Below are 14,992 nucleotides of genomic sequence, written 5' to 3'. Positions count from 1 at the left end.
GATGAGCTGCACACATTTCTGATTGACTGTGAATGGATTGAATCCTGGAAAAAAATCTGCTGCATTTCTCTTTAAATCTACAGAGTGCTGCTGTACAGCAGGCCAACACTGTGTGTGTGTGTGTGTGTGTGTGTGTGTGTGTGTGTGTGTGTGTGTGTGGAGAGAGAGAGAGAGAGAGAGAGAGTATGAGGGCGGGCCGGATTTAGCTGCTGTCAAAACACAGTAATCAGGGTGCTGCAGAAAGCTGCGACTCTGCTGCTGGTTATTTGTTGGTGTGATTTGTATGAGCAGCGGTGAGGATTCTTCTCGTCTCTCTACAGTGTGTTCTGGAGGAGGATAATGCAGATGTTTTGGAGACACGCATAGCTGCAGGGACAGTGCTCTAGCGGTTTTAAGGACCTTCTGGTAGTTATTGGGCAATGCCTTTGATCAGCCTGGATGATGAAGATCAGAGATGGGTTCCTACGCACGTCAACGTGACCGTGCTTCGGGCCAGGGCGCTACGGACCAAGGGCAAGCAGGGCAGCCGCTATGTCTACACCGTTATCCAGCTGGGGAAGCAGAAGTACACGACGGGACTGGCGGAGAAAGCGGCCGAGCCCGGGTGGAACGAGGAATGTTCCTTAGAGCTGCAGCCCGGCCTGCTGGAGTGTGTGGGAGCGCATCCGCCCAGCAGTGGGAATCTGATCCTCACCGTCATGCTCAGGGTTCTCATCGGACTCGACGTGTTTCTAGGGGAAGCCGTGGTGCCTTTGGATAAGGTGTTTCAGGGAGGAACGTGCCCTAGGAACGAGTGAGTGGTGAAATAAGTCGCACATGCTTCAGAAATTCCTCCACAGACTTACTCATGCATGATCTATTTTACTAGGTGCAGACTGGTCCAAAACTCATAACTGCCTTCATTAGCAAACACATAAGTCATTGTAACAGCCAGCAAAAGCAAGTCACAGACACTGTTTCTGTTGCAGCAGCTGCTCTCAGCATATTTACACATGGGTGGTACAGGCTGCTACTCCACAAATAACATGTCACCCCCAACTCTGACCTCACATTTCTGTTTCTTTATGCAGAATGGTCGGACTGTATGGATTCTGATTGGTTCGTTTAAATAATAATAGCATAACAGAAGAATAAGATCAAAGCAGAGACATTTTTCAGCCAAGTGCACATTCACTTTTGTAATCAAGGAACAAACCAGATGTTGTCCTGTAAATACACTTTATAATTTCTTTCCATTACTAATTACCAAAAGCAACAAAAAAACCCTCATCATTTTAAAGCTTTGTCTCTGTTTCTTTTTGCTAAGCTTTTTGGCTAAAAGGGCTGTACTTTCATGTCACAGCTGGACAGACACTTACAAGGAAACAAAAGTGAAAAACCTGTCAAAAACTGACTATAAGACTTGTCTGTATTTGCATGTGAGATACAGATGATAATGTCTGGAAAGGGTAGAGTAACAGCCGAGCTCAGACAGACCCGTGCTCAGCGGTGTGTTGGCGCAGTGCTGGCCTCAGCACAGCCTGTACCGGTGTGTTCTGGGAACATTACAGCATCAAGCATTCACTAAACATGCACCTGCATGTTCTCCCGCATAGCAGTACGCAATAATGCATCTGCTATCTTAAATCATTTTTCTCTCTTAATCCGTCCTTTTTTTGTTTATATGCAGTAATCGGAGGCATTCTGATATGGCTATGTTTGTTTTTTGTTTCTTTTTTTTCACCGTCAGGATGACTGAGCTTTATTTATGGAAAGACAGTTAAATCTATGCCACTGGGGCCTTTAGGCTAAAGCCTTTAAAAGCTATCACTACATTGAGCTAGCAAACAATAACACAGTAATGCTGTATCATGTTTACTTCAGATGCTCTTTTTTTCTGAATTACTGTTGTTTTCGTGTACTAAAAGCAAACCAACAAATCAGCCTTAATGCCATTGTGAAATCAAAGCTGACCCAAAGTTAAATCATTCACAATTCATCAGTATAAAATCTCTATCACTTTTTTCAGGGCTTATCAAAAAATACATTGATTTTCTTTGGCTCTAAATGCCATTATCGTCTGCAACACCATGTATGTGTGGACAGCAAAAATTTAATTGAACCAATAATGTATTTCAGGGCAGCAGGTACGATTGCTACCTTACCACTTGATGTTTCCCTGGTCAATTCTGACCTTGTGTTGCTATCTGTTTGGCATTGTTCATGTTCCTCCTCTGTTTGGATTTCCATTCGGTTCTTAAATATTCATGGAAAGTTTCCAACAAAGTGGATCGGATACCCCTTTTTGAGTGTGTGAATGAGTGTTGCGAATGTATGGTGTGTGTGTGTTTGTGTGTGTGACTTGTAATGGAATGGCATCCTATCCAGGCTGTATTGCCAATGTTCCCAGGACAGACTTAAGATCCGTCACCACCAGTATAACCAGTTACTAAAGACATATTAGTTTCCTTTTTTACAATGCCACTGCTGTGTTTTTGAAAAGTAGCACACACTTAGCCTAGAACTGTCTGTTACTGGACTGACAATGATCAAGATTTGCCTGAGAAAACCAATCAAAGTTGTGATGTAATATTTCCCTTATTTCCGGCTGTGCCTCTTTGGCTATTGTGAAAGCATTTGCTGTGTTTACAAGGGAACAGTCAGGAACACAGAGTGTTGGTTCCTCTGTCATGGCTATCAGGGCCTACACTGTTCCTGAATGACTAAGTCATGTGTAGGAAAACAAGGGGAAGATCCAACCTTTCCCACACTATCGTCAGTCAGCAGACAGAGGTGTAGGAGGGAAGAAACAATGCAAACATCTGGCTTGAATTTTGTTTCATAGCAGCCCCACCCCTGTTTTCTCTTTCTCTCACTCACTTTTTCTCTCTTGTCATTTGTGTTGGCCTTTGCACGTGTCAAATTTGTGCTCCTTTGAGGAGCTCTGTATGAGGCCGGAAGTGGAGGAAATACTTGGAACACTGAACCACGAACAAAGGCACGTTGCTACATAAATGCAGTGTATCAGAGACCCTCCTCTATATGGACTGAGCTATGATTTATGTTTGGCTATAAGAGTTCATACGTTTCTGTTGCTTTAGGTCATCTTTTTACCTGATTCTGTTTATTATCTCCTAGGGAGCAGATCAAAGTCAAACACTTTTGCCAGAGGGTTTCATGAATGACATAAAATGTTTTAGCAATACAATGCAATTCACATTTCCACACTGAAGCAGCATGGAGGCATCATACAAATGCAGAACAGTTCTATTATCTTCACTTTAACAGATCTCTTTATCATAATTGTCATCAAAAGTTGTGTCTAGAAGATTAGTACATGGAACATAGTTTTAGCTGAGGTTCCTGTGTGTAGATCTCTTTGTTAGTGTTTTGTGGGGCAATTCAGACGAACATCTCTGTGTTTTTTCGCATTTTTTCACACATAATTGTTCATATTAGAGCAAATTGTAAGCCATAAGGTGAAAGGAATTCTGCATAAAGCACAGAGACTGTATTGTGTTGAGGCAATCATTTTGGTAAAAGTATTGAAAAATGTCTGCAAGTTTGACATGCTGTTACACAGAGAGCTTCAGAACCACTGAGACTTTTTCTAAAGTTTCAGACAAGCAAACAGGAAAGAAAGGCTTTAGTCAAGGAAGTAACCAAAAACCATAAAGGTCACTGTGATGGAACCAAAGAGGTCCTGTGTGGTGAAGGGAGTGAAAAGACAGAGTCCTGAGTGAAAGACAAATGACATCTTGATTGGATTTTATCATAATGCATCTAAAGGACTTTTGGGTCATGTGAAACCAGATCCTATAAAATGAGGAAACTAAGATTAAAGACTTTGGTCTGAATGCCAAGCAGTGCATCCTAAAGTAGCCAGGACTGAACATTACTGGGCTAATTTCATGCCAAAATGAAGCACAGTAGTGGTAGCATTGTACCGTTTTGTTGGGGCAAAAGATTAAAATGTCAAACACACAAATACTATTGAGGTAAAAGCTGATTAAAAAACGTTCTGGAGCTTTGATTTTACAGATGTTTTGCCTTCCAACAGAGCAATGATACAGGGGTGTAAGGCTGAAAGATTCTTCGAGTAATTCAAATACAAAAAATGCGAAGGGGTGAAGAGAAGATTCAGGCCAGAGAAAATTTTAATTTAACAAAATATTTTTTTTTATTTTTATTTATATATTTGTATTTGCATGTTGATGTAATTCAATGCACTAAAACGGTTTCGTATTCACAGGTATTCCTGTATGCAATTTTAGCAATAGAAATGTGAATATTTCTAAAAAGGACACAAATATTTGAAAAGACCCGTCTTATTTTCTCTTGTATATTTAGTATTGCTCTTTAATAAAGAAAAAGTTCTTCTTATCTGATTACTCGAATAATCAATTAAATAATCAGTAGAATGCTCGATTGCTAAAATAACCGACAGCTGGTGTGTTAAAAACAAGTCTTAGTGACCCAGCCATAGGCTAAACTTAAACACATCTAGAAAATCCTGAAAATATCAACAATGTTCTGTGTCTAGTTTGATAAAGTTTGAGAGGTTCCTCAGAGAAAAAATCTCTAAATCCATTTGGACTAACTTTATGTACAATGTGAAATGTTTATTCATCTACTTGTCAAGGTGGAAATACACCCTGGGAGGAGTGCCAGTCCATTGCAGGGCATACTGCATACACACATACTGTATAAATTATAAATGTGTAGGTGTCCTTTAAGATAGCTAATCCTACTACAGGGACATAGACTATATGGACAAAAGTTTGTGCACACCTGACCATACGATTCGTGTTGCTTTTGTACTTTTTGAACATCCCCTTTTCTAGTTTAAGTAAAGGAAAAATTTAATGCTACTGCATGTAACGTCATCCTATATAACAAATCTGTTCCCCAATACTTTTGTCCATATAGTGTAGGAGATTACTGTAGAATGTAGAAGAATCCCATACAGACAGAGAGAATATGCAAAACTTGGCACAGGATTAAACTTGCACTCGAATCGAACCAGAGAGCCATGAGGAAAGACTATAATCTCAATTGGTCATCCATCTTAGAGTAAGCCTGTTCATTTAAAATAATAAAAGAGTAAAGGGATATGGAGCTTTTCTAAATGCACTTTCCATGAAATATTACAGAGTCTGATTTAAAATGTGTGTGCTTGGTGTCTCTGGTACAGGTGGCTAAAGTTGCACTCTAAAGCTGGAAGAAAGGAGAAAGAGCGAGGAGAGCTGCAGCTTACCATCCAGTTCACTCGCAATAACATGACAGCCAGCATGTATGATCTGACCATCCAGGACAAACCTCGTTCAGCCTTTGGAAAGTTGAGAGACCGTGTCACAGGCAAGAAAAGAGGAGACGTGGAGTCATCCTCAGCCATCCTCCCCGGACGCTATGCCGCTTTGTCAAGCTCAACGAGTCAGCATTTCCAGGAGGATGGTGGTGGAGAGGACCAAGTACAAGAGGAGTGTAGTGATGAAGGCAAGAGCAAGGTGAAGGGCTTCTTTCTGAAGGGGAAGTTGCGAAAGAACTCGGACACACACTCCTGTTCTTCATTGGCCTCAGAAAGCAGCATGGCGTCATCAGCAGGGGATCCTTTTGTTCCCATTGAGCTATGCAGCACACCTGTCTACAGCACCAGAGTCGCGGATCCTTTCCGCACTGACTCCGACAGTGGAGTAAAGGGTAGGAAACTTTGGGAGCAGATAGATTTAGTGCCGTTAATTTGAAGGGCAACGTGTTTTTTTTACAGTCGGTGCAGGAGCAGTCCTTACAGATTGTACAATTATCTGGTACCCAGAGAATATCAAATATTCCATAACTGTTAATTAAAATATAGTGTTCGATGAAAGTTCCAATGCTGGCAGAATATAACTAATTATCTATTACTAATTCTTCAAAAACAAAAACATGTTTAATAAAAAAAAAAAACAATATGGGTACCACCTGATACGTACCACCTGTAATAAGGATTGGACACACCACGCATTTTCAGACAAGCATCAGTGATAGTGTGACTGTGCTCTGCTGCACAGCTAGTGTGGCGCTGTGCATAGGTAGCTATATTCAGTTCGTACATATATGCTGCCCCAGGTTAGTTGCTTACACTGCTGCACACTTGCCACTTGCACTTAACGGAAGAGAATTCACAACATTAGTGATCCTTTGTCAGTGAACTTGTTTTGTTTTTAGGTTGCTATATTTTCTCTCAGATGTATTGAAAAAAGTGAAAAGTGAAAAAAGAGTCAGTCAGTGGTGGATTTAGAAATCCTTGACAGTACTTCAGTCAGATTTAGTTTTCTAAACTTTGTTAAATGTGTACTCTGTGCTTCAGCACACTCTGTGTTTAAACTTTCTGTCTTGTGTTTTCTCGCTCTGTCCATGCAGTGTTCACAGCTCCTAAGGTAATGACCCACAAGCGTGCACACAGCGACGAGGCTAGTAAAATCACAGTTGCCTCACGTCCCAGTACGGCTGTAGAGAGTGTAAAGGGCCAAAATATCCTGCTCTCTAAGTCTACTCTCTGCATCAATGGCAGCCATGTTTACTCCGAACCCGTCTACTCCAAAACACCAGGGAATCTGCCAATCAAACGCACGCTACTAGAGAAATGCTCTCCTTTATCACGCTCGCTGCAGAATCTTACACGCCGCAGTGAAGAGACACAAAGACGTAGCTCTATGGACAAGAGCAAAAGGGAGCTTGAGGGAGATGGTGAAGGTTGCTCAGCACTTACAGAGGGATTCACCACCTCAGTGGGGAAGCCAGTGCATGCAACTGCACCCCTGGTGATGGCTTCTTCGGCTACTGATGTCTCAGATAAAGGGAAGAAGCTGAGGAAGACTTTGTTCTCTAGTGGAAGAAGCGACTCACTCCCATCTAAAACTGAGCAGGGTCAGGAGGGACGTATGCGTGGATGGTTCGGTTCCAGTGACGGGCAAAACAAGCCAAGGTGAGTGATGGTGCTTAAGCACTTAAGTTACAAAGAATCCAAACATATCGACTGCCTGATCATGGTAGACTTATCTCTAAATCTTTGTTCTCTATAAGTGTTTAAACAGGTTTATAGTATGTAGTCTTCAAAACATTATCTCAGTGGATATACAGGAACTGTTCACATCCTTTAATGCTTTACATCTTTGCCATGTATCAGTCATCATGTGCTGCAAACATTTTCAGTTATATATATTGGCAAAAGAAAGCATTCATTATGGCTACATTATAGATCATTTTATTATATTTTTGTATTGTTTGTGCATGATGTATTACTCTTCATTTTCTTTCTTTTTTCCTTTTTTATGTATTTTGATATTATATTGCTAAGTAATTTTATTTTAATAAACAATGAGCAATTTTTTTTACTGTTTTTGTTATAGTTTACACCTCCATTTCATTTAAACTCATGAGCAAAAGTTTTCTGTCAGGTTGTTTTCAGCATTTTTATGTAACAGGAATGGACATTGTTTTAATTCAGATATTTTAGTGTTGATTAAATCATTCAAAGAGACGGTTTAAATCATGCCATGCTACATGTCAAAATGTCAAAAAAAAATAGTCAACTCCATAAAACCAATCTAAACCTTAAGCATTTAAATTATGTTTCAACTTTCTTTTTATCAAGACAATCTTTTTATAAATCCCTTTAGTAGCGGTTATGGCCCTAACGCTTGGATATGACTAAGAGGACTACTTGTGCATTCCCTCCACAGGCTGGGAGTTCCTCCTAAAGTAGAAAGCAGCCCAGAAACATCCACTTCCCTCTCTCCTTGCTACCCCACTGTACCACCACACTCTCTTTCCCTAGTTTGTGCTTCTAGCCATAAGTCGTCCTGTTCTGTTGGCCCTCACTCTAATCCATTCACTCATCCTTCACCTCCACCACCCTCTATTTCCCCTACCAACCCTTTTCTCACACGACTGCAAAGGAACCCTTTTTTTGAGGATCTCATAGCTGAAGAAGCTTTGAAATCTCCTCCTGCAATTAACAGTAACTCAACATTCAGCCATTACCCAGCATTCCCTCTGAAGTGTGGCTTTCCAAGCACTTTTCATAATACCACACCAAACAAAATGTCTATAAAAAGAGAGAGGCCTCGAAATGTAGCTAGGCAGAGTTCCCTTCCAACCTTAATGTCTGGGACACCTGAGACAGCCACTGTGAACTCCGATAATGCAGTGCAAGCAGGGCATCCTTTGTCCAAGAGTCGAGGGGAATGGGATGAATTTGAGGCTTTGGCCAGTAGCCGTCTTAAATCACCAGTTGGGACACCTACTCGACCACCCTCAGCCCCAAATCCTCCTTCACCTCCTAACTCTTATCCTGTAGAATCTTGCAGTAATAAACCCAGGGTTGACGAACGAATCTTCAATGACTGTAACCTGCCTGCCTTAACCTCACGAAGGCCAGTGAGGACCCCGCTTCCCTTTCAAGAGAGGTGCTCAGATGGCTGGCTTGACAGGGCACAGGAGCTTGCAGTCCAAAAAGAAGCTTGCCTGCTCTTCCAGACAGATTTGGCCTCAGTACGACATAGAGAGAGACATAGAGATGCAAACACCAAAGTTTCTCATTTAGATAAAGACATGAACTGTGTTATTCTGGACCAGGATGTGAATGTTTGTCTGTCTGCACATACTGTACAAATGCACAAAGATGAAAATCTGAACATTTTGCAAAATGGGCAAGAGAAAATTTGGACTGAGGGAGGCTTAAAAATTGCTCCAACGAATTCACATTATAAGTATGAACACATACAGGAAAACTCCCTGCATTCTGCAAGTGATCACACTGTGCCCAGTATTCCATTTTGCCTCTCAGACTGTGATACGACTGTGAGTGAATCACTGTGCAGTGACTTTCAGGTCCAGCTAAATCCTGAATCTTCCTTTGAACTGAAGCCCTTTGGGAACACAATAACTGCTGAGGTCATCACTAATCCAGATTCCAATAATAATAACACAAATGACACTTCTGAGTTTGCTTTTATTGATTGTGACAGCTCAGCTTCAGATGTGAACCAGACTACTTTTGGCATGATAGCTAAAGAGAGCAATAAGGCATCAACCCAGTGTCAAGATTTATTAAACAGGAAGGCAGAGCTTGAATCAATATTCCGTAAGGAAATTCCAGAAACTGATGTTATTACAAGTGAAAAGTTCACCAATGAACATTATGAAAAACACTGTGAGAACATAGAACAACACATCATCCAACCACATACAAATTTCACCTTAAGGGTTGAATCAGAGGATCCCAATCACAAAGAGAGCTCTGTTAGTCCACAAACAATCCCACAACGAGACAGGGATGACGGAAGCATGACAGAAAAGCTTAAACCTAAGGCAACAGAAGACAATGCAGGCTCTGATGCGCCTCATGAAGTTAAATGCTGTCTGATTTATGACAAGATTAAGACTAAAACAGCTGAACTCAAGCTAGAAGCGAATTGGCCCAATGTTCCTGTTTCAGAGAGTCACACAAACACTGAGTCACCTTTGACTCTTACAGACTGCATCAGTTTTGAGGATTTGCATGCTCGAGTAGCACCAAGAGGCTCAAAAAGCCCTTCCAACATTGAAGTTAGATCAGCGCGCATCAGAACACGATCAAATACAAACTCCCCCAAGACTGACCCCAGTGCAGTTTTACCAACAGTCAGCTCTGAAATTAGTTCAGCCAAAATTTCACACTCAGACCTTATTGGGCATACAAGTTCATCCCCTTCTTTCTCCCATCCTAATGCCACTTCTGATCCCAGCCTGTCCCCACTTATGCATTATCCACCTGCAAGGCCTGGTTCGGGAAGCACTCTGGCTGAAGCCTCCAACATTACCTCCTCACTCCAGCTGCAGTCCACTGCAAAGCACACACTTACCACAGAGGAGGCAGAATCGGCTAGCAGTCGCCCTCCCGCTGAGGAGAGCAGGTGAGACCTCAGAGCCTCCTAGTGTTATCACTGCTCCTTTCCTCCTTTACTTGAGACACACACTCCATTCTGACACCCAGGTGCAGGAGGACAGGGTTACATACATGAATATATATATATATATATATATATATATATATATATATATATATATATATATATATATATACACTATCCAGGAATTAGCTTTTGTTTCTTCAATATCTTTATCTAATTTGGTTTGTTCTATTCTGGTCTTTCTTTGTCCATCTCTGCTACAATGCTAAGTTCAGCATTGCTCATGTGATAGATTATTTTGCTGGTTTTCTCTTTCGGCTTGATTTGTTTTTCGTTGCCTCCAGTTTTTGCTTCTTATTATTCTCGCATCTGTTTCACTGTATCATAAACATATCATATACAGTCTGTCTTTAAATGGTGTTGCTGGATTAAAAAAACAAGAATGTGCTCAAGTTAGGGATTCCAATAGAAGAGTTTAGATCACGTCAATTAAGACGTCAATCAAGCCACTGAGACTGCACAATACAAGCAAAATGCTGCTTAATATTGAGATTATGATTTGCTAAGCCTTATTATTTACAGATACATTTTAAAATCCATTATGATATATTGGCATTAATATTGATAATATATTGCTATATTGACAATATATTGATTTTTTTTTTTTAAGTAACATTTTTATGATAGAATATCAGCATCAAGCCTGTATGTATAGGTAAATACTTGATACTATGCAGCACTGATATCCATACAGATGCCAAGCCTGCTTTCCATCTTCTGCTTCTGTAAAATACCTGTCATGCATCAGTCAAACATCAATGTTAAAGATGATGTATTTCCTGCGCTTGACAGAATGTAGCGGCAGTAAATCACATTCATATTCACATAACATCATATATGGTCCTTCAGCACTTCATAATAAGCTGGTGCTTCCCTAATTATGACTACAGTTTTCACACACATAATTTTGATGCATGATCTAGATCGCTTACTGAGGATGTTTCAGATTGATCAGGAAACACAATGAAAGAAAGTGCATATGCAGTTTACAGATATTAAATGTATTTCAGTGCGACTGACTATTTTCTTATACTTTCTCAGCAGTCAGCACTGCTGAAACCTTACATATCACAAATCAACAAGTCATAAATCACTAACAGTCTCTACTAATATTTTGCATCACTTGTTTACCCATATATTAAAAGCATAGAGCGTTTAATGTTATAATTGGTAATAAAATAAAATGCCTGATTTCACATTGTTATTGCTGTTCATTCAGCCCCCATCCAGTGAAGCCTCTGGCCAACACAGCAGTACCAGGAGAGAAGAAATCGGTTTTGGAGAAGCTGCGTTCCTCCATCCATCCTGGACGTGCCACACAGCAGACCATGGCTGAACCAGAAAAAACACAGGTAGTGCAGGCTTTCCGATTTTACAAAATCATAGCATTTAGAGGCTGGTAGCATGCTGTACTTGTGTTACTGTAATTGAGGTTTTTTGTGTACTTTTATTTTTTATAGTTTTCAAAAGCTGTCATTTTACTTTTACTTAAGTAGGTTCTGTTTGAAGTATTGTACTTAACTACATTTTAAATCATATCTGTTACTGAGTAAAAAAATAAAAATAGTACAAGGGGGGAAAAAATCGTTCCCCAAAAACGACTGCACTGATTGGTTGATGGGCAGGAGAACAAACGCGCTAAACTCACAGTAAAGAAAGATGGAGACAGGCAAGACAGATGCTGAAAGTGAAAAGCTCTCGAATCAAAAGTTTTCAATGCGTGCATTCACTCTGAATTCTGAATCTGCATTTGCGATTTCTCTCATCATATATGAGCTTTTGCTTTGCAAGTGCATAATTTGCAATAGACTCAATTCATGGACTGTAGTGGGTCCATGATTCCCACCACCCCACCCTCTGCTGTTTAAAAAGTAACTCTGTACATTTTAAATGAGCTACTTTTTTGCTTTTACTTGAGTAGATTTTTGGACTAGTAACTTTACTTGTACTTAAATAAACTGTTGTTCAATCATCAGTAGTTTTATTTGAGTAGAATATTTTATACTCTTTCTGCCTCTGGTAACATTAATAACATCATTGTGGAAAATTCAAGATCTAATCGCTGAAATATAAAATGACTTCCCCTCAAATTGATCATCTACCAATTTCCCTTTCATGAGCTAGGTTTTTGATATCATATAACACCTACCAGCTGAGGCACACAAAGCCAGCTGAGTGCAACTTTTTAAACTGATGGGCAGGATAGGTCACAGGTCAGTGCACCACTCAGAGAAATACCCACTGTACCCTCTTCTGCATACATTAGCTCTTACAGCTGATTAGTGTCAATCTGATTGACTAGAAAGAATGTGTTCCATCCCTCCAACCTAGAAAACATGACCAGATTTGCTCCCTTGTCTCCAGGCAATGTGTGTGTGTGTGTGTGTGTGTGTGTGTGTGTGTGTGTGTGTGTGTGTGTGTGTGTGTGTGTGTGTGTGTGCGTGTGTGTGTGTGTGTGTGTGTGTGTGTACTAAATCAAACAAATAAAGAATTCACCCTTATTTGTATTCATACTCATTTATAAGGTTCCCCAGGAATTGGAAAATGGTTTTGTATGTCTTTTTGTTTCCCAAACACTTAAATGTATTGAAGGTGTGTCATTTCGAATCTTGTTTTTCATTTTAAGCAGCCAAATTAATATGACCCATAAACAGTGCATTCATTTTTTAAAGTAGCAAACAGAGCACATGGCATGAAATCAAAAGGGGAAAAAAAGTTTATTTCTGGTCATTTTATGCACTAACCAGACAGATTGATCTCATTAATCTACCATACATCCTAGCTTTGCCCTAATGTGCTGTGTTTGTGTATCAGGTGTTCATGTCAGAAGCCCACACTCACTACCAGACTATGAGTAACATGGAGCTGATTGCACTACTGCTGCAACAGGAGATGGATGCGGAGAGGCAGCGGGCTGAGTCAGAGCTCCAGGCCACGCTTTTGGAGAAGCGTGAGGCTGAGCTGAAGAAACTAAAGGTCCAGGTGCGAGACCTGGAGGACTACATCGACAAGCTGCTGGTGCGCATCATGGAGCAAACACCCACCTTGCTGCAGGTGCGCGCCCGGCCCAAATGATGTGTGCTTCGCTTTACTACAGCTGACGTTTTCACCCATTTGCCATCTAGTCACAGTACTGTCCTGTTCACTGACATACCCCCAAGCTTTGCAAACATCATTTTGGACAATATGTGGACCACTCAGGGCCAGAGTTTGAAACGTTATTCGACGAGTGGTTTTTCATGTTTTTTGCTAGAATGTTTCCACTGTAGGTTTTGCCGCATAAAATGTTTCTTTTACAGAATTCAAACAGTATCAATTTGCATCTATGAAAGGTATTCAAAACTAAAAATCAATAAGAAAATACACCACACACTGCAAATCAAACACTGCCTAAAGAGAAGGACTAGTAGTACTATTCATTGCTCTTGTACACAAGCACTCCAGGATTATCTGTTTGCTTGTAAGTGGTTGTAAACACCAAACTGAACAAAATAGTAAGGAAAGACATACAGTATACATTACAAGGTCAAAAGTTAATATACACTTGATAATTATACTCATATGTGTTTAGATTTTTTGTTTTGTTTTTGCATAATTTCAGATTTAGCTTCTTTTTTGCTGTTATAATAACTTACACTCTTGACTGCTTCCACTATATTTTGGGGTGTGTCTGTGGGCATTTGCCTGTTACAGAGATTTATTAAAGTCAGGCAATCATGCCTGTTGAGAAGCCCTAGGGTGAGATGTGTGTTCATGCTTTGTGCATTGCCATTCTGGAGCAGGTTTAGTTCCAATGTTACAGTGAAAAGAGATGATAACGCTACTGATTGCAAAGACCATCTACTGTATACAATTGTGTGCTTCCAATATTGTGGCAACGGTTTGGGGAAGGCCCACATATAAGTGTGGTGTCCAGGTTTGAACAAACAATTGCCCATATATTGTATTTCTGTGATGTTCCATTGTGATCCTTAAGCTTTTCTGCATTTCAGATCCTTATCAATGGCTTCTCAGAACAATCTGTGTAGTATCCATTATAGCTTACATGCTATAGCTGAAATACTTTTTTCCAAAATCTTGCTGCTTTTCTCGTCTTCCATGAACACTTCAATGAAACGTCCACTTATGTGCTTCCAAGCGCTTCAATTAAATACAAATTCTCAGGTCGGTCTTCTAATTATAAAATGTTCCATAAGCAAATGTGAATTCTGTCCTGATTATCCAATAGATTTTGGATGCAAAATAATCAATTTCCATTATATGTCTGTAAATATCGCTAACAGATATACTCTACACTGTATTATGCAATGACTTGCTGTCTAACACAGTCAGCTTCTTCCATAATATCCAAATAAATGCATGTTCATAATTGCAACTGAGCATTTAGAACCAAAAAGCACCTACATGTAAGCGACATAATAGTATATTCTAGGCATCACACAGTAGTTCATCATGCTGTTGTATATTTCCATAGCTGCTCGCTGTAAAAGTAGTTCGATTGGCAAACATGCAAAAGAAAAATAACCATTAAGCAACCGGAGGAGACTACATTCAGATTGTTGAAGAATGTAATGGTGACCGCTTTTGTTAAAAAATATTCCTAATTGATCTCAGACAGTCACTGAATATTATTTTGACATCAATATATATATATATATATATATATATATATATATATAGATATATTTGTTGTTTTCATTTTGAATACAGTATTAACGCTGCATCTAGCTGTCTGTCCTAATGTTTCATTTACATTTTTTTCCCCAAAAGCATTTATTAAGACGTTATGTTTGCAGATGCAGTGAGTTTATCAGTGTTTTAATGCTAAAGAAAGGAATACTGTTGCAGAAAGGTTTGATGAGTAAATGATTTAATACTAGGTTTGTCAGTTACAGTCATCACTTGTTTCTTTTCTGTTGATTGACTGAATGTTAAAGAGGTTGAACCATTGCGGGATGTTATGGCTGAAGCCATAGAGCACTGTGAGTGTACCTTGTGGATCTGACACTTTTACAAAT

The 14,992-nt window shown here is 39.9% G+C and overlaps 1 protein-coding gene across 2 annotated transcripts; it reads left to right on the top strand.

Moving 5' to 3' along the window:
- The first annotated feature begins 183 nt into the window (after positions 1 to 183).
- LOC124386182 (rab11 family-interacting protein 5) lies at positions 184 to 14,627 on the top strand. 2 transcript variants are annotated; one of them, XM_046849852.1, is made up of 6 exons: positions 184 to 793; positions 5,174 to 5,679; positions 6,382 to 6,946; positions 7,704 to 9,917; positions 11,194 to 11,326; positions 12,789 to 14,627. In XM_046849852.1, the coding sequence occupies exons 1-6, from the start codon at positions 420 to 422 to the stop codon at positions 13,047 to 13,049; spliced, it is 4,053 nt and encodes a 1,350-aa protein (XP_046705808.1). In that variant the 5' UTR covers positions 184 to 419; the 3' UTR covers positions 13,050 to 14,627. The 2 variants fall into 2 exon arrangements, with proteins under 2 accessions (XP_046705808.1, XP_046705809.1); XM_046849853.1 differs by lacking the exon at positions 7,704 to 9,917.
- Positions 14,628 to 14,992: the final 365 nt, after the last annotated feature.

This window comes from Silurus meridionalis, chromosome 5 (assembly GCF_014805685.1).
Source record: "Silurus meridionalis isolate SWU-2019-XX chromosome 5, ASM1480568v1, whole genome shotgun sequence".
Taxonomy (NCBI): Eukaryota; Metazoa; Chordata; class Actinopteri; order Siluriformes; family Siluridae; genus Silurus; species Silurus meridionalis.
The sequence above is the reverse complement of the archived record's forward strand: the minus strand, read 5'-3'. Positions and strand labels throughout refer to the sequence as shown.

What these genes read in the sequence shown, in the direction of transcription:
- LOC124386182 (XM_046849852.1), top strand. Translation starts at nt 420, where the DNA reads ATGCCTTTGATCAGCCTGGATGATGAAGATCAGAGATGGGTTCCTACG. An exon ending in GGAACGTGCCCTAGGAACGA is followed by an intron (nt 794 to 5,173) that starts GTGAGTGGTGAA and finishes TCTCTGGTACAG; the next exon opens with GTGGCTAAAGTTGCACTCTA. An exon ending in CTCCGACAGTGGAGTAAAGG is followed by an intron (nt 5,680 to 6,381) that starts GTAGGAAACTTT and finishes CTGTCCATGCAG; the next exon opens with TGTTCACAGCTCCTAAGGTA.